We start from the raw sequence: 27,693 nt of genomic DNA on the forward strand, positions 1-27,693 counted from the left end.
ATAAAAGTTGAGAAAATAAAAGAAAATAAAGAAATAAAGTTCCCGGCGCGCAATGGGAACATAACCTAACTTTTCGAAACTGTCACCAGAGGCGCGAGACAACTTTCGAAGCGCATGTGTTTTAATATTTTTTGGGAAGTCTTGGCATTTCGCGTTACCTGTGAGTGTTGCAAATGGTGGACGGGCTGTCATCATCGATACGTTAACATCAGGTAAGAGCCGAATAATTTCTCAATTTCCCGGCAAAAATTCTCCAATCATCCCAAAAAATTATCAACCACCCAAACACGGAACTCCATCAAAAATTATTCCTTCTCTTCCCCTGAACATTTCATTGTTTCTTTTCTCTTTTTTTGCAAAAAAAAAGTTACGTAAAATTATTGCACAAGGTAAAAGTATTAAATATAGGCAATTTTTTTTAAAAATAAAAAGTGAACGGAAGGGGTAAAAGTGAACTTTTCGTTTTCGGTACCAAATTGGAAATTTTTTTCCTATTTATTCACTTTGGTTTTCTTGCGGTAAAAATTATTTTCCCGGGCTTTCACAGTGTATGGTTAGTGCATATACAAAAAATAACCTCATTTTTCGTGAAATGTGCTATATATACATATATATACATAGAAGATGGGAAAAAGATTGTATAATGTTATACCGGAAAAAGATTATTTTTGTATTTTTTCCTCCGGTTGAAATCTTTTTTTGTTTTAAATTCGTTTGTTTGAAGTGAAAAATTTAATTGACACGATGACGTGTGTTAAGTCTTGTCGGTTTTGTCACATTTATTATATAGCAGACGGACGTCACATGTTAGGCATGTTTCTTGGAAATTCCTTTTAGCAAAAAGTATTGAGAGAAAATAGAAATGTAGGACTTTAATTTTTCGCTCGTTTCCTATAGAAATCGAACGTTTTTTTTACGTTTTTTTTGCTTCAATTTTTTTTGTTTAAATTTTACAATATTGGTCATATTTATATTATCGTTATCGTCCTTGCTCTTCAAAAATCGTTTTCTAGAACAAGGTTCGTGACCTTATTCTTGAATTATTTCCTTGTTTATAAATTAATAACATAACCTCGAATCGAAGGAGGTTTTTTTTTAATTTTTCGATTCAATTCTATTTTCTTTTTTGGATGAAAAAAAGTACATTAAATATTGAAATAAAAGGCGGTAACAAATTTATTTTTACACAATTTCGGGGTTTTTAACAAAAAAATATTAAATTTTCTTATTTTAGTAAAAAATTGTATTTTTAAATTAAAATATTAAAATTTAATATTGAAAATTTAGAAAGTAACATTTTTACCTAATTTTATTTTTTGAACAAATATTAAGTAAATGAAGTTTTAATTTACTCGAAATTCGAAAATAAATGTCTACTTTGGTAAATAGTTTAAAATTTATGCCTTTTTTGTGTTATGACTTCATTTTTTTTCTTATCAATTTCAAATACTTAGGTCCGCGAGATAAGAAATGTTTGGATTCATTAAATTCCTAATGTTTCATTTTTTGTTTATTTTTTTTGTGGATTTTATTTTTTTTTTTCTTATCTCTCAATATCCGGCATTTCCGAATTTAATATGAATGATTGTTTTTAATTAATTATTATTTATTATAATTTTTTTGCAAAAATTCAATTATTTTTAAACAAAATTAAGTTTATTGCGAAAATTCAATTATATTTTAAGAAAATTAAATTAGTTGCAAAAATTCAATTGTTTTTTAAAGAAAATAAAATTTTTTTGCAAAAATTCAATTATTTTTAAACAAAATTAACTTTTTTGCAAAAATTCAATTATTTTTAAATAAAATGAAATTTTTGCAAAAATTCAATTATTTTAAAACAAAATTAAGTTTGTTGCGAAATTTAAATTATTTTTAATATAATTTTAATAAAATTTCATGAAATAATTCAATTTAAAAAAATTTTTAATAATATTTTTCGAAAAAATTCAATTATTTTCTAAAACTTTAATAAATCCTTGGAAAGAATTTAATTATTTTAAATAAAATTTCACGAAAGAATTCAATTATTTTTATGAATAATTGTAAAATCCTCTGAAAGAATTCTATTATTTTTAAAAATTCAGATAAAATTCTTTGAAACAATTCAATTATTTTTATGAATTGTAAAATCCTCCAATTATTAACAAACACGATTATTTTAAAAAGTTGAAAGAAACTGTTCATAAAATTCAATTATTTGCAATATTTTTAATAAAAATTATTAAAGAAATTTCAATATTTATAAAAAAAAAATTCAAAGAAATTCTTAAAAATTAATTTAACTGTTAGAATTTTCGCGAATTTTAACCGAATTTATTATCGAGCATTCAATTATTTTTCTAAATAATAAAATTCTTCTAATGATTTCTATTGTTTTCGAATGTTTTGATAAAATTCTTTCCAAAAATTCGATGTTTTTTTTAACATTAATTTTAAAATTGAAAATATTTGAAAAATTTATTGTTTATTAATTTTTGTAATAAACATTAAAATTTATTTTTCATTATTTGTTATTAAAAATTGAAATTTATTTTACATTAATTATTACAAGAAATTAATGTTTATTTTTTATTAATTATGACAAGAAATTAAAATTTTTTTTTAAACATTAATTATTAAAAGAAATTAAAGTTTACCTTTTATTAATTACTTATAATTAATAGTTTATTTAACTTTTTTTATTAAAACATAAAGTAAATACAAAAAAGAGTTTCAAAGTTGAACAAAAGAATATTTATTAATTATAAAAGTGAAATTTATTTTTTATTAATTATCGAAAAAAATTGACAATTTTTAATTAATTCTTTTTAATTATTATCCGGTGTGGGAAGGGGGGGGATTTTCTTACATAAAAAATATTAAAACAAAATAATATTCCATCGGTTTTAATGATAATTTCATTTTTCGTTTGTATTTAAAAAAAAATTTACAAAATTCTTTTTAATTATTTTTTATTATTATGCTGGAAAAATTTGTTTTTTTGTTTGTATTTATTTTTTATTTATTCATTAATAATTAATAGATATTTTTTTATTTATTTCTTGATAATTAAATAGTTTTTATTTATTTCTTAATAATTAAATATTTTTTATTTATTTATTAATAAATTATTACAAAATAAATATTATTATTACCTAATTAAAACTTTGTTAACTTACAAAAACTTACGCAATATAGAAAGGAAAGAAAAAAAAATTTTGAAAGCAAAGAAAAATTCCTATTCGAAATTCTTTTTTTCTTTTGGCACAAATCACATTTACATTTATAGTTATATTGATTTCATCATCTTATTTATTTTAAAAGTTGGCACTTTATTTCGGATTGCGTAACAATTTTCATGTGCGTCTCTTCTCATTCAGAACTGCGAGAAAAAAAAAAATTTCCCTCCCCCCTTTTTTTCTTTTTAATATATTATACTTTGTTAAAAATAAATTTCAAGGTTTTCTTCTCGTGCAATTAATTTTATTGTAGAAAAGAAGGGAAAAAAATACAAGGATTTTTTTTAAAAAAAAAAAAAATTCTCTCTTTCTCTCTCTATTTTTTATTTTTTTGTCTCTATTTTTCTCTCTATTTTATTCTCTCTCTCTTTCTGTTACTCTTCTCTTTGTATAGAGAAATTGATGCAAAAAAAGCAAAAGTGCGACACGAGGAGATTAAAAATTAAAAACAAGAAGAGGAAGATAATATTATTGTTTTAAGTCTGTTGTTGATAAGAGATGTTCCAGTTTACTTATAGAGAGAAATATATTTCACAGACGTTTGTGTGCTATAATTGTAAAAAAAAAACTTATCGTATCTCTAGCCACTCCAGGTGTTGATTTTTCCGGTTAATATTGAAATATTCTTTTGTTTTTTAGCTCGTGATGAAATTTTTTCGAAAAAAACGTCACATTCGTTGAAAATTGTCTATTAACATTAATTACTATTTAGTAATTAATTATGGATAAGTTTTCAAATTAAGGAAATATTTCTGACTGTTAAAGAATTTTTTGTTTCCATTAGTAATCATTTCCTTTCTATTTTCTTTTATTTTTTCTTCTTTTCTTTATTTTATTTTATTCTCTATTTTAACGCAGTTTTTTTGTAAATATCAAATTTGAGACAAAAAAAAGAATCAAAAGTGTTCTTTTTTTTGTCTCAATTTGATAATTAAATAAAAAAATAAATAATCAAACAAGAAAATAAATAAATAAAAACTAAATGAAAAAATGGAAAAATTCAATAAAATCAATAAAGAAAAAAAGAAAATAAATAAAAACTAAATAAAAAAAGGGAAAAATTCAATAAAACCAAAGTAAAAAAATATAAGAAAAAAATAAGTAAAAGAAATGAAAGAGAAAATAAAAACTAAATGAAAAAGGGAAGAAGGATTTTTTATTAAATTCAAGAGATAATTTAAATTTAAAGAAATTGCGAATAGGAGAGAAGAAAACTTGTCCTTAAAGTAGAAAAGAATTTAGAAAATTTTTTTTTATTAGATAATTAATTTAATTTTGTTTATTAATTTGGTGTTTTATTTTTTAGGTGAAAAATGTATAAAGCAAGGACCGTATTTAGTGCACTAACCCCGTTGGCCCCACGCGTCTGTGGGGCCGAAAGGTTCGCTTCGTGGCTCGTGAGGAGTCACCCGTTGGCGAGGACGAGTCAGGTCGTGATTCCGGAATCAGGACGCAGATATAGCAGCAGTCGAGTGGCGACCGAACCATTTCTAAATGGCTCCAGCAGCTCCTATGTTGAGGAAATGTACAATGCCTGGCTCCAGGATCCATCCAGCGTTCATGTCGTGAGTCTTCACTTTCAAATTCGAATTCAATTCAATTTAAATTCAGTTCAATTTTGGGTCGATTCGAAAATATATTCAAATTCAGTTCAATTTTAATTCAATTCGAGATTAAATTCAACTTGAAATTCATTTCAATTTTCATTCTGTTCGAAATTAAATTGACATTCAATTCAATTTGAAATCAAATTGAAATTCAATTGAATTCGAAATTAAATTCAAATTTAATTCAAATTTGCAAATAATTAATCAATTTTCATTAAATTAGAAATTAAATTGATATTCGATTTGAAATTTCATTAAAATTCAGTTCAATTTTAATTCAATTTTAATTCAATTAGAAATTAAATTCAACTTGAAATTAAATTCAATTTTCATTAAGTTCAAAATTCAATTGAAATTCAGTTCAATTCAATCTGAAAATAAATTCAATTTTCATTTAGTTGAAAAGTAAATTGAAATTCAATTCAATTCGAAATCAAATTTAATTCAATTCAAACTTAAATTCAAATTTAATTCAATTTTCATTTATTTCGAAAGTAAATTGAAAATAAATTCGAAATTAAATTCAATTTTCATTCAGTTCGAAATTCAATTCAAATTCAAATTAAATTCAGTTCAATTTTATTTCAATTCAGAATTAAATTTGATTTCCATTTCAATTTCATTTCAATTTTCATGAAGTTTAAAATTAAATAATATAAATTCAATTGAATTCGAAATTAAAGTCAAATTCAAATCGAACTCAAATTCAGTTCAATTTTTATTCAATTAGAAATTAAATTGAAATTAAATGCAATTCGATCTTAAATTCAAATTCAATTCTATTTTAAATTCATGTTAATTTTTATTTAGTTCGAAATTAAATTAAATTTCATTCAATTCCAATTTAAATTCAAATTCAATTAATTTTTATTCAGGTCGAAATTAAATTAAAATTCAGTTTAATTCGAAATTCAATTCAATTTTCATTCAATTTCAAATTAAATTTAATATGAAATTCATTTTAATTTTCATTCAGTTCGAAATTCAATTGAAATTCAATTCGTTTCAAAATTAAAGTGAAATTCAATTCTATTTTAAAGTTAAACTCAAATTCAATTCAATTTGAAATTCATTTCAATTTTCATTCATTTCGAAATTAAATTCAAATTAAATTCAATTTCCATTCAGTTCGAAATGGAATTGAAATTTTGTACAATTTGAAAATAAATTCAATTTCTATTTAGTTCCAATTTAAATTGAAATTCAATTTAATTTTCCTTCAATTTGAAATTAAATTAAATTTTTAATTAGTTCGAGATTAAATAGAAACACAATTCAATCTTCATTTTGTTCGAAATTAAATTGAAATTCAATTCAGTCTTCATTCAGTTCCAAATTCAATTCATTTCGAACTTAAATTCAAATTGCATTCATTTTTGAAATTAAATTAAATTTTCATTTAGTTCAAAATTTAACTAAAACTTAATTTAATTTTTCTTCAATTTGAAATTAAATTCGATTCGTTTCGAAATTTAATTCAATTCAATTTTCATTTAATTTGAAAGTTTTTCAATTTTCATTTAGTTCAAAATTAAATTATAATTCAATTCAATTTTCTTTCAATTTCAAAATAAATTCAATTTGAAATTAATTTCAATTTTGATTCAGTTCGAAATTAAATGTACATTCAATTCGATTTGGAAATTAAATTGAAACTCAATTCAATTCGAAATTAAATGGAAATTAAATTAAATTTTTATTCAGTTCTAAATTAAATTGAAATTCATTTCAATTTTCATTTGTTCGAAATGAAATTAAAATTCAATTCAATTTGAAACTAAGTTGAAATATTCAATTCAATTCGAAATAAAATTGAAAATGAATTGAATCTGAAATTAAATTTTAATTTAATCCGAAATTGAAAGCAAATGCTTAATGAAGAAATACTTTTCAGTCCTGGGACTCGTTCTTCCGAAACAGTACAGCAGGAGCTGCCCCAGGTATGGCCTATCAAGCGCCACCCTCACTCGCTCCCAGCTACAACCAAATTCCCCTCGGTTCACTCTTACCCCTCGGCGGTGGATCTCAAATTGGACAAGTTCCCGTCAATGAAAAAATCATCGACGATCATTTGGCGGTTCAAGCCATTATTCGATCCTACCAGGTATGCCATTTATAGCAACAATTATTATTTTCTAAATTGAAAAATGAAAAGCAAAAGAGCAATTCCACGTGAAATGATCAAGTAAACAATTTTTATTTTTCTATTTATTTAAAACTTTTGGCAACCATTTTGATAATTTCGACACATATTTTACTTATTTTGATAATTTCTCACCGTTTCCTTTTTTTTAAAGTCTTTTTCGCTATTTTAGAGAAATTTCAATGGATAAAAATTTTACTTTTATTAGATTTTAAATTTCAATCGATAAAAATTTTAAATTTAATTAATTTTAAATATTTAAATCAATGGAGGTTTTAATTTCATTCGATTTTAAATTTCAATCGATAAAAATTCAATTTTTTTTTTTAATTTTAAGTATTTAAAATGAATGGAGTTTTTAATATTTTTCGATTTTAAATTTCAATCGATAAAAATTTTATTTTATTTAATTTCAAATATATTTAAAAATCAATGGAGATTTTAATTTTCATTTGATAAAAATTTTGATTTTATTCAATTTTAAATTTCCATCGATAAAGATTGTAAATTTTATTCAATTTTTAAATTTAATTCTTCAAAATTTTAAATTCTCTAAATTTGAATTTATTTTAATTTTAATCAGTCAGTAATTAAATCAATCGAAACTTAAAATTATTGAAATTTCCATCTGTCCAAAGATTAATTTTGATTCCAAATGTCAAAAAATTGTCCAAATTTTAAACTATTGCTGAAAAAAAAATTTCAATTATTTAAATACAAATTAGTTGCTGTCCACTTTTAGAAAATTGAAATTCACAGCTTTCCAAAATGAAAATAATTTTGAAAAAGTCGTATTTTTTTGTAAAAATTGAAAAGAGAGATTTTTTACGCTTAGATCATTTCACGTGAAATTGCTCAAAATAAAAAGTTTATTTAAAAAAATTTTTTTTTTCTGTTTTTGGAAAAATAAGAAAACAATCACTATTTTTTGCGAAAAAAGAAGGTCAGAGCGAGTATTGTAAATTCAAAATTATTACTAAATCTGCAACCTCAATTTCAAAGTCAGACGTTGATTAGCATTGTAGATTGTTTGAAATGACTTTTGATACTTCCTAGTGTATATTTTTCTTTTTTAATTTCTTTCACTCAGCACCTCCCAGATGAGATTATTGTAATGAGCGACTTTTTTGTCCTCTTTGTAGTAAATTCTTAGTTTGGAATTTTTTATTATTACCATTTATTACCTATTATTAATATTAATTACAATTATTAATTATATTTATTATTTTCTATTATATTACGATTTATTAAATACAATTTTTTAAGTGAATATTGAGGTCCCAGATATTTAGGAATTTAAAGAAAAAAAGTTTCTTTTTTTTTGGGGGGAGGGGAGATTTCAATCACCAATCATCGCATGCTCAAAAAGAGATATTATTATTCTTGTTGTTATTTCTAGATTACAATTTAACTATTATTGTTAATATTGTTATTATTTTATTATTATTAATATTTCTATTAATATTGTTAATATTATTATTAGATATCATTTTTAATTAGGAATAATTGTTAGTTATTTTTATTAGGATAATTAAGTATTATTATAATTTATTGTTACTATTGATAATATTGAATATTATTATTGTTATTATTATAATTAATTATTTATTATATATATATATATATATAAATGTGACGTTAATTGGGGATTAAAAATGTTGCATGAAATTTAAATGTAATGCAGTTACAGCGTTAATGGGCCATTTTAATATTTGATTTTGGTTCTTAATTCCAATTTTTTTATTTTTAAATCTATTACATTTTTTTCTTTTTTTTTTTTTTAATTAAATTAATTTACTTTACATATTTTACATTTAAAAATATTATTTTGTTTTACTATTTTAGCTATTTATTTTCTGCTTTTATAGCTTTTAGATTTTTCTTTTCTTTTTTTATTTTCTCTTGCGTTTATATTTTTTTATTTTTAGTTATTTTATTAATTTTACTGTTTTATTAGTTATTTTATTTATTTTTTAAAAGTTACTTTATTTACTTAAACAAAAACAATTTCCATCTTCTGTATTTTATTAACTTTATTTTTTTTACTAAATTAGTTATTTTTATTTTATTTTATTTTTATGTTTTTTATTGTTTTAACTCTTTTATTATTAGTTTTTTATTATTTATATTTAAAAAATATTTATTAATTTTATTTATTCAACCGTTTTTTCTTCTTTTTCTCTAGTTTTTTTATAAAATTTATTTTTTCCAATTTTTTCGTTTTCCACTTTTAAAAATAAATTGAAAACAATTTTTTTTTTTTGGTAATTTGAACCATTATCGATGCGAAAAGAATTTTTATTTTTAGCATTATTATTGTTATTACTTTTTTTTTTTAAAAAAAAAAGAAGGTGACAAATGCTTTGGCATATTTATATTCGCCTTGGCTTTTTTCAAGTTTATTAAAACGATAATATAATTTTAAAATTAAATCACATATTTTTTTATACAAATCTCTTTATAATAAAGCATGTGAACTATAATTTCAATCTAAATAATCTTCATTCGAATAAATTCTCGCTAATATTTAACTTTTATTAGACAACTCAATAATAACAAAGCAATAAAATTTATAAAATTTACTTTTTTTATTTATTTGATTATTAACGAGGCAAGCCCTTTCTTTGCCAATATTTTTTTCCTTCTGTTATAACATTTCTCTGCGGCATTGAAGATGAAAGCAAAGAAAATTTTTTTGTTAATTTAATGCTAATTTAACTAACGATTAGAAAAAAAATAATTAAATACTAAAATTACACACAATTTACAAATCGATGTTGGAATTTAAAAAAAGAAATCGTGACCGAATTGTTTGAACTAAATTTATTTTTCTGAAGTCATTATTATTTTGACTTTTTTTTCTACCCTTTATGTTTTTTGGAGTTTATTTGAATTTATTTGAGTTTATTTGTGTTTATTAATTAATTTATTATTAATTTTTTTTTTCAAATGGGAAAACGAACTTTCTTTTATTTTTTCTGGCAAATTGTTCGTTAATATTTAGGCTCGAGGCCACTTAGTCTCCGATCTGGATCCACTGGGTATAATGCAATCAGAATCAATACACAAACATTATGCGGCTCGCAGGGGATCTCCTGAACAAGTTGCTCGACAATATATGCTTGGTAAGGCTTTAATCATCATCATCATCATCATCTTCATCATTTATTCTTTTTCGCCCGTCCAAATCAGTCCTGGATAATAATAAATAACAATCGGAGGAAATATTTTCTTTTCTAATTTTTTTTTTCGATTTTATTGACAAATCTTTGGAATTTTACTCTATTATCGAAGAATTTGTAGCTTTTCAAGTTTTCTCGCTTATTTTTTGTAATTTTCTTTTATTTTTTGTAATTTCTCTCATTTTCTTTAATTTATTTCTATTTTTTACAATTTATTTTAATTTTTTTCGACAATTTTGATGAAATTCTTTTTAAAAAATCATTATTTCGATTTTCAAAATTTTTAATAAAATACCTTCAAAAAATTCAATTATTTTTAAAAATTCAAAATTTCTTCGAAACAATTCAATTATTTTTATGAATTGTTAAATTCTCGACAAGAATTCAATTATTTTCGCATAAATAATAAAATGTTTTGGAGGAATTAAATTTTTGGCAAGAATTATTTTTGAAATTTCTTTATTTTTGAAGATAATAAAATTCTTCGTAAGAATTAAAATATTTTTATAAATAATAAAAATTCGTCGCAAGAAATTAAATTATTTTCATAAAAAATAAAATTTTTCGGAAGAATTCAATTATTTTTTAACATATTATTTAAATTTAATTATTTTCAAGAATTTTAATATAAATTTAAATATTTTCAACAATTTTGATGAAAAATTGTTTTTAAAAAATCATTATTTTCCAAATTTTTAATAATATTACTTTAAAAAAATTCAATTATTTTCCAAAATTCAGATAAAATTCTCAAAACAATTCAATTAATTTTATGAATTGTAAAATCCTCCGCAGGAATTTAATTATTTTTATAAATAAAAAAAATTCTTCGCAAAAATTAGAATATTTTCAAAAATAATCAAATTTTTCAAAGGAATTCAATTATTTTCATTAAAAAATAAAATATTTCGTAAGAATTCAATTATTTTCAACAATTCTTATAAAATTCTTCGGAACAATTCAATTATTTTTAAAATTCTAAACTTTATGGCCAGAATTCAATTATTTTTGTAAATAATAAAATTCAATTATTTTTAATTATTCCTAAAAATAATTGAATTGTTGAATAGAATTTTATTAAAACTTTTTTAAATAATTGAATCCCTGCGAAAAAATTTATTATTTCTGCAAATAATTGAATTTTTGAGAAGAATTTTATTAAAATTGTATTTAAAATAATTGAATTTTAGTGAAAAATTTAATATTTCTACAAAGAAATGAATTTTTTCAAAATTTAAAAAATAATTGAATTTTTGACAAAAATTTTATTAAAATTGTTCTTAAAATAATTGAATTTCTGAAAAAAATTTATTATTTATTGATATTACTGAATTCTTTCGAAGAATATTAAAAAAATGTTTAAAAATAATTGAATTTTCTCTGGAATTCAATTAAAATTGTATTTAAAGTAATTGAATTCCAGCGAAAATTGCATTATTTTTAAAAATAATTGAATTCTTGAATTCGATATTATTAAAAGTTTTTAAAATAATTGAACCCTTGTGAAAAATTCAATTATTTTAAAAAATAATTGAATTTTTTCGGAGAATTTCCACAAGATTTTTAAAAATAATTGAAATTTTCGAAGAAATCAATTAAAAATGGAATTGAACATTTTTTCTACTTTTTGAAATTTATTTCATTTTTTTTTAAATTTATTTTTTGTAAATTTTAATTGAATTTACTTTTTTTGATAATCTCGATTAGTAATTAATTAGCATCCAGACTGATTTAAAAATTCTTTCCTTTATTTCCTTATATTAATTCAACAGTTATTACTCGATTGTCTTGAAACGATTGCGAGTATATTCAAAATTTACGTCATCATTTAATTTTTCCTCTTTCCGCCAAGTCAATGAGCCTCGAATGATGCAATGATTTTTAATTCTTGCCTTTCAATCACAGACAATTAGATGATTCAATATTTCGAGGAATTTTTTCCAGTCAATTTTTTTGCTTCTCACATTTTTTTGTAATAATTAAATTTATTAAAACAGTTGAACAATTTTTATGTTAACAAAATTTTTATCGTAAGAATTAAAATAAAATTTTGCGAAAAATTGTTATTGCAAAAATTAAAAAAATCATTTTAGAAAAATTGTTATTGTAAAAATTGAAAAAAACATTTGAGAAAAATTATTATTGTAAAATTTTATTAATTTTTAAAAAAAGAATTGAAAAAAATCGTAAAAGGAAATTAAAGAAACAGAAATTGTTATTAAAAAGAAAAAGAAGCAAATTAATTGTTTAAATATTTATTTAAAAATGTATTTTTCTAATTTTCGAATTTCAAAATTCAAAATTCCGAAAATGAACTTTCATTTAAATTCTATCGAATTTGGAAAAAAAAATCGAAATATATTCAAGGCTCGTTAAAAAAAAACTCATCGATCGCTGATACTGAAAATGTTCGGGTGACAAATTCACAAGAGGCTTTTTTTTAAGCGCCTGCGCTTTTCAAAAACAAAAAAAAAAAATATTTTCAGGTTGAGAAAAAAAACTGAATAATTTTGAATTTTATTTTCAATGTTTATGGAAAGGTAATATGGGAGTAAAAAAAAAATTTCTGCATGTTGCTTCTTTAATTGTTATTGTAGTTCTGCATGAATTACTTTTTAATTCGCCTCATTAATTTGCATGAATTTTTTTATATTTCTGCTTTTATTTTCTTTTATATTTTTTCTTATTTTCTCTCTAATTTATTTTTTCATGGGAGAGGTGTTGGGTGTCAAATTTTCTTTTCTATAACAATAATAATTTATTATCACCCCTTTTATTACGGGAAAATTTTTTTTTTCACTTTCTCCAAAATAAGAAGTTTCGACAAATTTTTCGAAATACTTTCTTCCAAAAAACTCGAATTATTTTTCTTTAATTATTTTTTATTGAAATCGTTTCAAAAAGAAACATTTTTCGAAGTATTTCCAGAAAATAAATTATTTTGTAAATATTTTAAATTGTTTGTAAATAAAAATTATTTTTAAACTATTGAAGTTATTTGCAAATAATTAAAATTGTTAGTAAATAAAAATTACAATTAAAATTAAAAAGTAAAAAATTAAAATTGTTTGTAAATAAAAATTATTTGTAAACAATTGAAAGTAAACAATTAAAATAGTTTGTAAATAAAAATTATTTTTGAACAATGAAAATTATTTGGAAATAATTAAAGTAGTTGGTAAATAATTAAAATAATTAGAAAATAATTAAAATAGTTGGTAAATAATTAAAACAATTGGTAAATAATCAAAATTGTTTTTATAAATTCAAAAAAAAAGAAGAAAAATATAAAAATATTTTTTATTTAAAAATTGAAAAAAAACATTTTAGAAAAATAGAGAGAAAAGGAATTTTTGAAAGAAAGTGTTTAGAAAATGGAAATGACACTTATTTTTGGAGGAAATTTGAGTAAAAAAAGAAATTGTGAAATGTTGAGAAAAATGTTGTTGAAGTGAAATTAATTGTTTTTGTTTTTCTATAATGAAGAAAAGAAAAGAATAGAAAAATAATATGTAATTACAATGAAGATTGCAAAAATGGTGCGTATGAATAGTGGCATTAAATTGACAGATTCGTGGTCATCATATCGCAAAGTTGGACCCACTTGGCATCAACAGTGCTGATCTTGATGATAGACATCCTCAAGAGTTGCTCTATAATTATTACTCATTCGGTAAGCTTTACTTGCGATTTTCTTCAAATTGTGAATGGAGGAGAAGACTACAGTATTCTTTAGTGATAAGAGACATTTTTTTCTTTCTTTTTATATATCATAAAAAAATTTTTAAAAAAAAAAAGGAAATCGTTCAGCCTTGAAAATATAGCAAATTTTCGACAAAGTTAATCAACGAAAAAATTATTATTCAAATTACTATTCGAAATATTCTTCAAATTACTATGAATTTAAATTATTATTCGGATGATTTTTTAAATTATTATTCGAATTACTATTTAAATTATTCGAATTATTATTCAAATTACCATTTAAATAATTATTCAAACTACTAGGAATTTAAATTACTATTCGAATTATTATTCAAATTACTATTTAAATTATTATTCGAATTATTATTCAAATTACTATTTAAATTATTATTCAAATTATTATTCAAATTATTATTCAAATTATTTGAATTATTATTCAAATTACTAGGAATTTAAATTATTATTAGAATTATTATTTAAATTACTATTTAATTTATTATTCGAATTATTATTCAAATTACTATGAATTTAAAGAATTATTCGAATTATTGTTTAAATTATATTTCGAATTATTTGAATTATTATTCGAATTATTATTCAAATTATATTTCGAATTATTTGAATTATTATTTGAATTATTATTCAATTTACTATTTAAATTTTCATTTAAAATATGCTTTAAATTATTATTTATTAAAAGAAAATTTCTCGTTAATTAAAAATTTGTAGGAGAAAAAATTTCCATTGAGAAAATTAATTTTTAGAAATAAGTTAAAAACTGGTTTTTTTTTTTGTTTAGAGAAAAAAAGACAGACAGGAAATTTACAGCAGTTAATTGTTAAATTGTTTGAAGAGGCAATTCACAGGCTGATCGGTTTCCGATAATCATCTTTCAATTATCACAACTCTCATAAGTCATAAGTAATCATTTTTTTTTCAAATTACAGGGTTTCTACAAATTTTTCCCTGCAAAATTCCATGAGAACTCTCTCCATGATTTCAAGGATATAAATTCATCAATTCTAATCTCATAAAACTTGAAGATTTTTTTTTTCAAGAATTATATTATTATTACAAAAAGTGGAAAAATAATTCCTGATGCGCTTGAATATTTTATGAAAATTATATTTGAATTCGAATTTCTCTAGTAAATCGAGAAAAATTCAAAAGATAATAAAAATTATAAATTTATAGGATAGCAGAATTATTAAGAATTAAAGATTTCGAAGATAAAATTCTTTTTTAAAAATTATATTGGTCACGATTTTCATTGTTTTGCTATGGAAATAATTGAAATTCCTACGAAGAGTCTTATTACTTATTGAAAATAATTGAATTCACTCGAAGAATAAATTTTTTATTAAAATTTTCTTTAAAATAATCGAATTTCTGATTTTCATTTTAGTCAAATTTTTCAATTTTTGATTGAAAAGGATTCAAATTCAAATTTCAGATAATTAAATTTTTTTCAAGGAATTGAATTTTATTCTTGAAAAAAAAATTATTAAATTCCCGCTACAAATTTTTCTTTTGTTTATAAAAAAATTGAATTCTTGTAAAAAAAATTTTTTTTCGTTTTTAAATTATTGAAATTGTAGGTACTAAAAATTTTATAAAAAATGTTGAATAATAATTGAATTCTAGCAAAGAATTTTTTTATTTATAGAAAATTGTTGCGACGATTTTTTTTTGTTTACGAAAATAATTGAATTATTGCGGCGAATTTGATTAAAATTTTTGAAATTAATTGAATTCTTGAGAAGAATTTTTGATTTTATGAAAATAATTGAATTCTCGAGGAGAATTTTTTTTGTTTACGAAAATAATAGTATTGAAAAAAATAATAATTAATTAATCAATTTTTTTTTTAATTTTGAATTTAAAATTATATATTCAAAAATTGAAATTTTCTATATATGAAATATTTTCGAATAAAACAGAAATTCTTTTGAATAACGAATTATATTAAATAAATGTTAGAAAATATTCTTTCGAATTAAAAATTCGGTTAAATAAAAAATTCGATTTTATGAATTCGAAAAAATTGGAAACTCGATTTAATATTTTTTATAGAATTTTCATGCGCTTGAAAATTTTCACAATCTAATAAGAATTTCCCTGAGATTTCCACTTTAGACCTGAATTTGTAGAAACCCTGTAATTATCATATCCGATTTCCCGCAACTTTTATTCCCTGCTCGATTAATTAATTAATTAATTTTTTAAATAATTTTCTTTGCGTTTTGGCTTGTAGATTTTTTATTACAAATACTTTCACTTTTTAATTATTTTAACATAAATTTATTTCATAGTAGAAATTTAAAATTCGTTTTGGTATTTTAACATTTTATTTTTGTGTAAATTTAACTTAAAATTATTTTCGTATAAATTTAACATTTTATTTTAGTCTAAATTTAACATAAATTTCTTTTTGGTATAAAATTAAAAAAAGCTAAACATTCAGTAAAAAAATATCAATATCAGTAAAATCGATTTAATTTTTTCATTTATAAAAAAAAATTCTTCATTCTCTTCTTTCTTTTTTCCCCAAATTTTTCTTTCTCTTAATTTAATATTCTCTTTTTTTCTTTTTTTTTTAAGGAACAGAAAATTTTCGCGAAAAAATTGAACGTTAGAAAAGTAAAATTTGTGTTTTTTTTCTATTTTCTTTTTATTAGAATAAAAAAATCGGCAGAAATGAATCAAATTTGATAGAGGAAAAAGAAATGTCAAAATTTTTGAGTCGAAGAAATTAATGTCCACAGGAAAGAATCCGCGGACCACTTACGCTCAAGATCTACGAAATCGTGTAGCGGCACTTATGAAAAGTATGTAAGAATTAACAAAAATGAAAAAAAAACAAAAAATAATTTAATTTGTATTTTTAAAAAATTGGGTAATTTTTTTCTATTTGTATAATAATAATAAGGTTACATTATAAATATTGCAAGATTATTCCGGATGTGGCTCGTTTTTCAGGATAAAAATCTGAAATCGAATTTGTGTTGTCTTATGGAAAATGCTTGGGGTGTTCCTTGAGAGTAGGCAAGCGTTATTCTATTTTCTTTATATTTCTTATTATATGGAATAGTTTTTCTTTTCTTTTTTTTTGTAGACAAAAATTATTTTTCAAGGTGTTTGGTTTTTTGTTGGAATTTTACTAACCGATTTTTTGTTTTTCTTCTTGAGGTGTTTTCCGCTATGATTTCTTTCGCTATGAATTTTTTTCTATTTTTCTACTTTTCTATTTGTATTTTTCTATTTTTTTTATTTTTCTTTCAATCTTCCTTTTAATTTTTCTCCTTTTCTTCCTTTATCTTCTTTTTAAATTTTTTTCCATTTTTTGGTTTACTTTCTTTCTTCCTTTTGCTCCTTACGAGGAAATATTAAATTTTCCTTTTTATTTCTTTCGTTTCTTTTTTTATTTTTCTACTTTTTTACAGTAAAAAAATTATTATCTTGTTTCAAATTTTTTACAGAAAATATTTTTTCTTAATTAAAACTTTTTATGGCAAATATTTTTTCTTTCAAATTTTTTAAAACAAATATTTTGTCTTCTTTCAAATTTTTGTCTAAAAATATTTTTTTAATAAGAAATAGATTAAATTTTCAAAAAATAGTTGAATTTGTTTATGGAATTTAACTAAAATTATTTTCAAATTAATTGAATTCTTATAAATAATTTAATCAAATATTTTTGACTTTTATTTTATTTATAGAAAATATGTCATTCAAAAATAATGAATTTTAATATTTGTGAATAATTGAATTTTCAGAAAAAAAAAATTTATTTTTTGCAAAATTATTCTTTTATTTATGAAAATAATTTTATTTTCTATAAAAATAATTGAATTCTTGAAAAAATTTTATTTTCTATGAAAATAATTGAATTCTTGCAAAAAATTTTACTTTCTATTAAAATAATTAAAATCTTGAAAAGAATTTTATTTTCTATGAAAATAATTGAATTCTTGCAACAATTTTTTTTTTGTTTACGAAAATAATTGAATTCTCAAGAAGAATTTTATTTTCTATGAAAATAATTGAATTCTTGCGACGCATTTTATTTTGTTTACAAAAATAATTGAATTCACGTCAAGAATTTTTTGGTTTATGAAAATAATTGAATTCTTGAGAAGAATTTTATTTTCTATTAAAATAATTGGATTCTTGAAAAAAAATGTTTCTATGAAAATAATTGAATTCTCGCAAAAAATTTTATTTTCTATTAAAATATTTTAATTTTTGAAAAGAATTTTATTTTCTGTGAAAATAATTGAATTCTTGCGACGAATTTTATTTTCTATTAAAATAATTGGATTCTTGAAAAAAAAAATGTTTCTATGAAAATAATTGAATTCTCGCAAAAAATTTTATTTTCTATTAAAATATTTTAATTTTTGAAAAGAATTTTATTTTCTGTGAAAATAATTGAATTCTTGCGACGAATTTTTTTTTTTGTTTACGAAAATAATTGAATTCTTGAGAAGAATTTTATTTTCTATGAAAATAATTGAATTCTCTGGAAAAATTTTTTTTACTCAAGAAAATATTTGAATTCTTGAGAAGAATTTTTTTTATTCAAGAAAATAATTAAATTCTTGAGAAGAATTTTATTTTCTATGAAAATAATTGAATTCTTGCGACGAATTTTTTTTTGTTGACGAAAATAATTGAATTCTTGAGAAGAATTTTAATTGTCTATTTTTTGAAAATATTTCTTCTTGTTTCAAAATTTTACATCAAATATTTTGTTTCATTATTTCAAATTTTTTAGAAAAAAAGAAAATATTTTTCCTTCTTTCAGATTTTTTATATCAAATATTTTGTCTTATTGCAAATTTTTTACAGAAAAAAAATATATATTTTACTTTCAGTTCCTTTTTGTTTTTAATTTTCAAAAAACAATTTTTACCCATCGCCTTTTTATTAATTTAGTTTTCGTTTTCTTGTCAGTTTTCTGTAGTTTTTTGTCGATTGTCATTAACATTTGATTTTTCCTTCACTCGCTTTTGTCACACAAAAAATCACAAATTGTAAAAAAAATCTTTTTTTTGTAATTAAATTTGCATGAATTTCAGGTATAATGGGAAAAAAGAAATCAGCGTGTTCAGCAGTCAGGAAAAAGACGAAGAAAATACCCTGGAAAATTGTACAAAACTTTTAATTTTTTAATGATAATAATAATAATAATAATAATAATGAATTAATAATAATAAATAAGTAGTTAATTAATTAATAATTAGTTAATTAATTAATAGTAGTTATAATTTTATTAATTACGTATTTAATTAATTAATTATTTATTTAATTTTACGGCGTAATTTTATTATTAATTTATTGTTTAAAAAATCAGTGGAACTTTTTCCTCAAACTCGCTGGACACCCTGAAGAAATCTCCAAGGGAAAAATAATTGTACAAATTTATCAAATAATTTTAAGCCTTAAACATTTTCAGTATCAGTTTCTTTTTTCATTTTTATTTATTTAATTATTTTTTTCAATAGAATTCTAATAAAATTTTCCTTCGCTTTTTTTTGTAATTTAATTTGCAACTTAAATATTGCTTATACAATTGAATATATGTATTTGTTGATATGAAATTAGTGTCGAGGTGAATTGAATTGAATTTTCCAAGTATACTAAAATCTCGAATAATAAATAATAATAAAAATTTTCTTTTTCTTTTCCCCAAAAAATGAAATAAAATAGAGGAATCGGACATGGACAGAGTTTTCAAATTGCCCTCAACGACTTTCATTGGCGGTAAGGACAAATCTCTTCCACTTCGTGAAATTTTGAAGCGACTCGAGTCCACCTATTGCGGACATATTGGCGTGGAATTTATGTTCATCAATTCCCTCGAGCAATGTAATTGGATTCGGCAAAAAATGGAGACTCCGGGAGTTATGGAAATCACCAACGACGAGAAGCGACTTATTCTTGCGAGATTGACCCGAGCTACTGGGTATTTTTACATTTTAAATTTAATTAATTATTTTTATTAGGTTATTAATTATAGTTATTTTTATTTTTATTAATATTAATTATAAAATTGTAAAATAATTAAATTAATTGATAATTAAAGTTGACGTAGAATTTTTTAAATTTATTTCAATGCGAGTATTGTGAGCAATTAATTTTGAAAAAAATGTTCTTTTCAGATTTGAGGCGTTCCTTGCGAAGAAATGGACCTCAGAGAAGAGATTCGGTCTCGAAGGCTGTGAAATTTTGATCCCGGCAATGAAGCAAGTTATTGATAAATCCACCGAATTGGGTGTCGAATCGATCGTCATGGGAATGCCCCACAGAGGACGACTCAACGTTTTGGCGAATGTTTGCCGAAAGCCGCTTAGCCAAATATTCACTCAGTTCGCTGCGCTTGAAGCCGCGGACGATGTGAGTCAAATTCACTAAAAACCAAATTTTTCCTTTTTTTTACAAGTAATTTTACAATTTTCACAAAATATTGAAATTTCTCGCTTTTTTTAGTCGTCAAAGTTTTCGATAGCTACTTTTTGTTATAAAACAGTGACTATCGAAAAAAACTTCTTTTTAGTTTTAAAGCTACTTTTTCAAAAATTAATTATTGAGTACGATGGATAAGTAATAAAATTAATAAATAAATAAATAATTAAATATTTGTTTTCTCAGGGTTCCGGCGATGTGAAGTACCATTTGGGAACGTACATCGAGCGTTTGAATCGCGTGACGAATAAAAATATCCGCTTGGCGGTGGTTGCGAATCCCTCGCATCTCGAGGCTGTCGATCCCATTGTTCAGGGAAAAACAAGGGCTGAGCAGTTTTACCGCGGAGATGGCGAGGGCAAGAAGGTGATGTCGGTGCTGTTGCACGGCGACGCGGCTTTCTGCGGTCAGGGCATTGTCTTCGAGACGATGCACTTGTCAGATTTGCCCGATTACACCACTCACGGCACGATTCACATCGTCGCTAATAATCAAATTGGATTCACCACCGATCCACGACATTCACGATCCTCACCATACTGCACAGGTAATTCTTCATTTTTCCTCTATTTCTCTTCTTGATATTCCCCTAATTCTCTCATCATTTTCTCAGAAATTCAATTATTAAAAAATGTTTTTCATAAAATTTATTGCAAAAATTCAATTATTTTCATAAATAATAACAATTTCACAGGAATTCAATTATGTTCATAAATAATTACATTTTCTCAGGAATTCAATTATTTTTAATAAATAATAAAATTCTTCTCTGAAATTCAATAATATAAAAAAATTTCAATAAAATTTATTGCAAAAATTCAATTATTTTCATAAAAATAAAACTAATCGCAGAATTTCAATTATTTTTAATACAGTTTTAAATGAGAATTCCTCAAAAAATGCTATTATTCTTTCAAAATTTTATTAAAACTCTACAAAAGAATTCAATTACTCTAAAAAAAAATTTTTATAAAATTTGTTTATTACAATTTTTATATTATTTTCAATTCTATTTTTAATTAAATTTCTTGAAAGAATTTTATTCCTTTCAAAAATTTTAACTTATTTTTTCGTAACAATTTAATTATTTACAAAAAAAAATGCAAAATTCAATTATTTTTAATATCTACTATTTCAATAAATTTTTCTAAAAGAATTCAATGATTTAAATAAAAATTTAATAAATTTCGTCTCAAGAATTCAATTATTTTCATAAGTTAGAACATTTTTTGGAAAAAAATTCAATTATTTTCTTATTCTAATACAATTTGAATAGAATTTTTTGATGGAACTTAATTATTTTAAAAGTTTTAACGCAATTTTTCGAAAGTAATTAATTATCTTGATAATTAAAAAAATTCTTCCCAGAAATTCAATTATCTTCAGAAATTTTAATAAAATTCTTTGAAAAATTTAATTCCTTCCACGAATAACAATATTTAATACAATTTTAAATGAATTCCTCGAAAAATGTAAATAAGTAACGATATTCACCACAGGAATTCAATTATTTTTAAAAGTATTAAAATTTTTTGCAGAAATTTTATTATTTTCACAAATAATAACATTTTTCACTAAAGAATTCAATTATTTAAAAAATTCCAATAAAATTCTTTGCAAGAATTCTATTACATCGTAAATAATAAAATTCATTTTAGTAATTCAATTATTTTTATTACAATTTTAAATGAATACTTCGAAAAATGCAATTATTCTTGAAAATTTCATTAAAATTTTTCAAAATAATTCAATTGCCTTTTGGCAATTTTTATTGAAATAGAAAAAATTAAAAATAATTGAGTTTCAAAAAATTTTTGAAAATTATTGAATCGTTTGAAACAATTTTATACAAAATTTTTTTGTAAATAATTGAATTGTTGAAAATGCATTGAAAATAATGATTAAATTCTAATAAAAAAATTATATAAAAATTTTTTAATTAAGTGAATTCTATTGTAGAATTTTAATAACATTTTTATAAGAATAATTGCATTTTTCGAAGTAATTATTTAAAATTGTATTAAAAATAATTGAAATCCTGCTATTAGTTTTATTATTTAAGAAAATAATCGAATTTTTGCAATAAATTTTATTAAATTTTTTTTAAATAATTGAATTTCTGTCAAGTTTTTTATTATTTATTAAAAATACCTAGTTAAATTCTTGCGGAGAATTTTATTAAAATTATTTTAAAAAATAGATGCATTCTTGAGAAGAATTCTATGAAAGTTAAATTTAACAGGAAGAATTGAATTCCTTCGGGCAATTTTATTCAAAGTAATTAAATTGCTATAAAGAATTATTTTATATATGAAAATATAAATAATTATGATAATAATTGAATTTTTACGAGAAATTATATTGAAAATATTTGATTTTTTGCAAATTTTATTTAATTTCTCTTAAAAATAATTGAATTATTTCTAGAGTTTTATTTTAATCTTTTAAAATAATTGAATTCCTGCAAAGAATTTTATTTATGGAAATAATTCAATTCTTTCGAGAAATTTTGTTGAAAATAATTGAATTTTTTTCAAAAAATTTTATATCTTATCAAAATAATTGAAATCTTTCGACGAATTTTATTACAGTTTTTAAACATAATTGAATTCTTTTGGAATATTCTATTGATATAGTAGAAATTGAAAATAATTGCATTTCGAAATTTTTTTGAAAATTATTAAATTGTTACAAAGAATTACGTTAATATTTGTGAAAGTAATTAAATTCTTTCCAAAAATTTAATTAAGAATGTAGTGAAAATAAATTATTTTTCATACATTTTTTCGAAAAAAGTCAATTGTTTTAAAGTTTTTTATAAAATTCTTCGTAATAATTCAATTATTTTCATATATTACAATATTCACCACAAGAAATCAATTATTTTCAAAAGTATTAAAATTTTTCGCAGAAATTCAATTATTTACAAAAATTTTAATAAAATTCTTCACATGAATTGAATTATTTTTAATACAATTTAAAATAAATTGTTCGAAAATTGCCAATATTCTTAAAAATTTTAATTTAAATTGAATTTAAATTAAATTTGAAATTGAGTTTATATTAAATTTGAAATTGAATTTAAGTTGAATTGAAATAAAAATTTAATTTTAAATACTTCGAATTAATTTAATATTAAGAAGCATTTAGTAAATTATTTATTTTTGTATTTAAATAATTGAATTCTCGTTGAATTTGGTTTCAATTTAAAATTGTTGAAAATCTTAATTCGTATGGAGAACTAATAATTAAATATTTATTTAAAAAAAAAGTTATTGATGTTTTCGAATAATTTTCCAATTAAAGAGATTCGTAAATAAATGTAATTAAACATTTTTTTAATATATATTAATTTTTAGAGAGAATCAGAATAGTCCTTAGGGAAAAAGTTAAAATTTTGTCTGGAAATAAGGGAAAAACAAAATTAAATATTTGTGAACCCTGAAGAATTACTTTTTCTTTATCGAGAATTGACTGTATTTTCTTTTTTCCGAACCAGACGTGGCGAGAGTGGTGAACGCGCCCATCTTCCACGTGAATTCCGACGACCCGGAGGCAGTGATGCACGTGTGCAAAATGGCGGCCGAGTGGCGCGCGACCTTCCACAAGGACGTGGTGATCGACATCGTCTCGTACCGTCGCAACGGCCACAACGAGGCCGACGAGCCAATGTTCACCCAGCCGCTCATGTACCGCAAAATTAAAAACACACCCCGCGTCCTCGACAAATACTCCAATCAGCTGGTGCAAGAGGGCGTCGTCACCACCGAGGAGGTCAAGGACGTCAAGGACAAGTACGAGAAGATCTGCGAGGAGGCCTACGGCAACGCCAAGCAGGAGACGCACATCAAGTACAAGGACTGGCTCGACTCCCCGTGGTCGGGCTTCTTCGAGGGCAAGGACCCGTTGAAGATGTCGCCCACCGGCGTCAAGGAGGACACTCTCGTTCACATCGGCAAGAAGTTCTCGTCCGCGCCACCGAATGCGGCCGAATTTGTCGTTCACAAGGGAATTGAGAGAATTTTGCGCGGACGATTGGAGATGGTCGAGTCGAGGACTGTGGACTGGGCTTTGGGCGAGGCGATGGCTTTTGGATCGCTGCTGAAGGAGGGAATTCACGTGAGATTGTCGGGTCAGGATGTGGAGAGAGGAACGTTCTCGCATAGACATCACGTTCTTCATCATCAGACGGTGGATAAGGCGACGTATCGTCCTCTTTGCTATTTGTATCCTGATCAGGCTCCGTACACAGTGTGCAATAGTTCGTTGTCCGAGTATGGAGTTCTTGGTAAGAGAAAAAGGAAATATTCAGACTTCTTCTTCTTCTTCTTTTTCGATCATTAAGGCCAATTTTTGTGTTTTCTATCTTCTGCGAGAAAATATTATTGTTCGTTAAACCCTCGTTCTCCAATTCGCTGTTGAGCGTAATCTATCGTCCCCCAAAACTTGGTGGGGACTGTGGATTGCGCTTAATGACAAATAGACGATTTTAGATGATAACGAGGGTTAAAAAAACAAGTTTTCTTTATGCAAAGAGGAAAGTTGACCTAAGAACTGGACTTAAACTAAATAAATTAAATAAATAGTAAAAGTAAATGAATAGTAAATAAATAATAAATAGTAAATAAATAATATAAATAATAAGAATAAATAAATAATTAGTAAATAAATTTAAATCAGTAAATTAAATTTTTGAAACTTTTGTAGGTTTCGAATTGGGTTACTCGATGACGAATCCAAACGCTCTTGTCATTTGGGAAGCACAGTTTGGAGATTTCAACAACACTGCGCAGTGTATTATTGATCAATTCATCAGCAGTGGACAGGCCAAATGGGTCCGACAATCAGGACTCGTTATGCTTCAACCACACGGTCTCGAAGGCCAGGTAAATATATTTTTTATCTCAAAATAGAAAACCTAAAATTTTTTATATTCCTGACAATAATTCATTTTAATTTACTTAATTCTTGAGAAACTTTGATAAATTATTTAATGAATAATTTTAGTTAAAAATTTAAAAGAAATAATTGAATTTCAATAAAAGAGTTGCGTTTACAATTTTCATGAATAAATAAATAAATTTCAAAAGGATTGAATTTTAAATTTTAGAAAATTTTGAATTTTGAATGAATTCAATTACAAATTCTTTAATATTTATATTCAATTAATTATGAAAAATAACGAATATAATATAGAAGAATTTTAATTAAAAACTGTTTTAAAAAAATTAGAAATAATTGAATTTTAAAAAGATTTCAAAATTAAAATATTGAAAAATCTGAATTTTTCATACTTTTAATTAAAAATTCTGCAAAATTAATTGTTTTGAAAAATTTTAATTTCAATTCTCTTAAAATAATTTGAATTTCTTTTTGAATTATATTTAATTATTTTAGAAGTTTTAACGCAATTCTTCGAAAGAATTCAATAATTTTTATAAATAACAAAATTCTTCACAGAAATTCAATTATTTTAAGAAATTTTAATAAAATACGTTGCAAAATTCATTTATTTTCATAAACAACATAATATTCATCACAAGAATTCAATTATTTTCAAAAGAATTAAAATTCTTTCTAGAAATTCAAATACTTTCAAAATTTTAATATAATTCTTCTTACAAATTTAATTATTTTCACAAATATTAAAATTTTTACTGGAATTCAATTATTTAAAAAATGTGAAGAAAATTCTTCTCTAGAATTCAATTAGGTATTTAAAAAATGCCAATAAAATTGTTCTTAAGAATTCAATTATGTCATAAATAATAAAATTCTTTTTAGGGAATTCAATTATTTTTCATACAATTTTAAACATATTCTTTGAAAAATAATTGAATTTTGAAAATATTTCAAAATAAAAAACAAAATTCTTACCAGAAATTCAATTATTTTCAGTTCTTTTAATAAAATGCTATGCAAAATTCAATTATCTTCAATAAAAACAATATTCGCCACAAGAATTCAATTATTTTCATAAACAACAATATTCACCATAAGAATTCAATTATTTTCAAAAATACTAAAATTTTTCGCAGAAATTCAATTATTTTCAAAAATACTAAAATTCTTCGCAGAAATTCAATTATTTTCCGGTATTTTAATAAAATTATTTGAAAAATCCAATTATTTTTATAAATAGCAATATTCACCGGAAGAATACAATTATTTTTAAAAGATTGAAAATTCTTTGACAAAATTCAATTATTTTCAAAATTTTAATACAGTTTCTGACACGAATTCAGTTATTGTCACTAATAATAAAATTCTTTTACTGAAATTCAATTATTTAAAAAATTTAAATAAAATTCTTCTGAATAATTCAATTATTTCATAAATAAAAAATTCTTTTTAGGAATTCAATTATTTTTCATACAATTTTAAATATATTCTTAGAAAAATAATTGAATTTTGAAAAAATTTTTTTATTTCTAAATAAAAAACAAAATTTTTCACAGAAATTCAATTATTTTCAGGAATTTTAATTAAGTTTTGTGCAAAATTCAATTATTTTTAATAATAACAATATTCACCACAAGAATTCAATTATTTTCAAAAAGAATAAATTTTTCACTAGAATTAAATTATATTTCAAAAATTTCAATAAAATTCTTCACAAGAATTGAAATATTTCATAAATAATAAAAATTCAAAATTCTTCTCAAAAATTCAATTATTTTCAGAAATTTTTTAATCAAATTCTTTGCAAAATTCAATTATTTTTATAAATAACAATATTCACCAGAGGAATTCAATTATTTTTAAAAGATTGAAAGTTCTTTGACAAAATTCAATTATTTTCACTAATATTAAATTTGTTTTCACTGGAATTCAATTATTTTTAATACAATTGCATTAATAATAATTGGATTTCTAAAGAGAATTATATTATTTGTGAAATAATTGAATTCTTTGGAAGAACTTTCTTGAAATTTTTTTTCAATTATTCCATTCCAGTGAAAAATGTTATTAATTGTGAGAAGAATTGAATTCGTGTCAGGAATTTGATTAAAATTCCTGAAAAATAATTGAATTTCTGCGAAGAATTTTAATTCTTTTGAAAATAATTGAATTCTTCTGGTGAATATTGATATTGAAGAAAATAGATGAATTTTGCAAAGAATTTTATTAAAATTCCTGAAAATCAATTATTAATTTTTACATTTAAATAATTCAATTCTCGTAGAACTTTCTGATAATAATTGATTTAGAAATGAATTTCAGTTAAAATTTTATATAATGATTGAATATTAAAAATGTTATAAATTATGAATTTATAGAAATAATTGATTTTTGGAAGATTTTTAAATTGAAATCTTTAAAAATTCCAATTTGTTGTTAAACTGTAAAAGTATTCAAAAATATTT

General features: G+C 22.1%; 1 protein-coding gene across 6 annotated transcripts in view; it reads left to right on the plus strand.

The window, feature by feature from the left end:
* The first annotated feature begins 71 nt into the window (after window positions 1-71).
* LOC122504925 (2-oxoglutarate dehydrogenase, mitochondrial) overlaps window positions 72-27,693 on the plus strand; it is a 34,395-nt gene continuing 6,773 nt past the window's right edge. For 2 of the 6 annotated variants that reach the window (XM_043616272.1, XM_043616275.1), the window contains exons 1-10: window positions 72-212; window positions 4,528-4,786; window positions 6,723-6,932; window positions 13,724-13,826; window positions 16,624-16,686; window positions 19,571-19,826; window positions 20,023-20,257; window positions 20,513-20,873; window positions 23,826-24,614; window positions 25,034-25,212. In XM_043616272.1, coding sequence (XP_043472207.1) covers window positions 4,535-4,786; window positions 6,723-6,932; window positions 13,724-13,826; window positions 16,624-16,686; window positions 19,571-19,826; window positions 20,023-20,257; window positions 20,513-20,873; window positions 23,826-24,614; window positions 25,034-25,212 — 2,448 coding nt within the window. In that variant the 5' untranslated portion in view covers window positions 72-212; window positions 4,528-4,534. Of the gene's footprint in view, window positions 213-4,527; window positions 4,787-6,722; window positions 6,933-9,975; window positions 10,097-13,723; window positions 13,827-16,623; window positions 16,687-19,570; window positions 19,827-20,022; window positions 20,258-20,512; window positions 20,874-23,825; window positions 24,615-25,033; window positions 25,213-27,693 lie in introns of all 6 variants that reach the window. The other 4 variants (XM_043616273.1, XM_043616276.1, XM_043616274.1 and 1 more) reach the window with 2 other exon arrangements.

Source organism: Leptopilina heterotoma, unplaced genomic scaffold, assembly GCF_015476425.1.
Source record: "Leptopilina heterotoma isolate Lh14 unplaced genomic scaffold, ASM1547642v1 Lhet_325, whole genome shotgun sequence".
Lineage (NCBI taxonomy): Eukaryota > Metazoa > Arthropoda > Insecta > Hymenoptera > Figitidae > Leptopilina > Leptopilina heterotoma.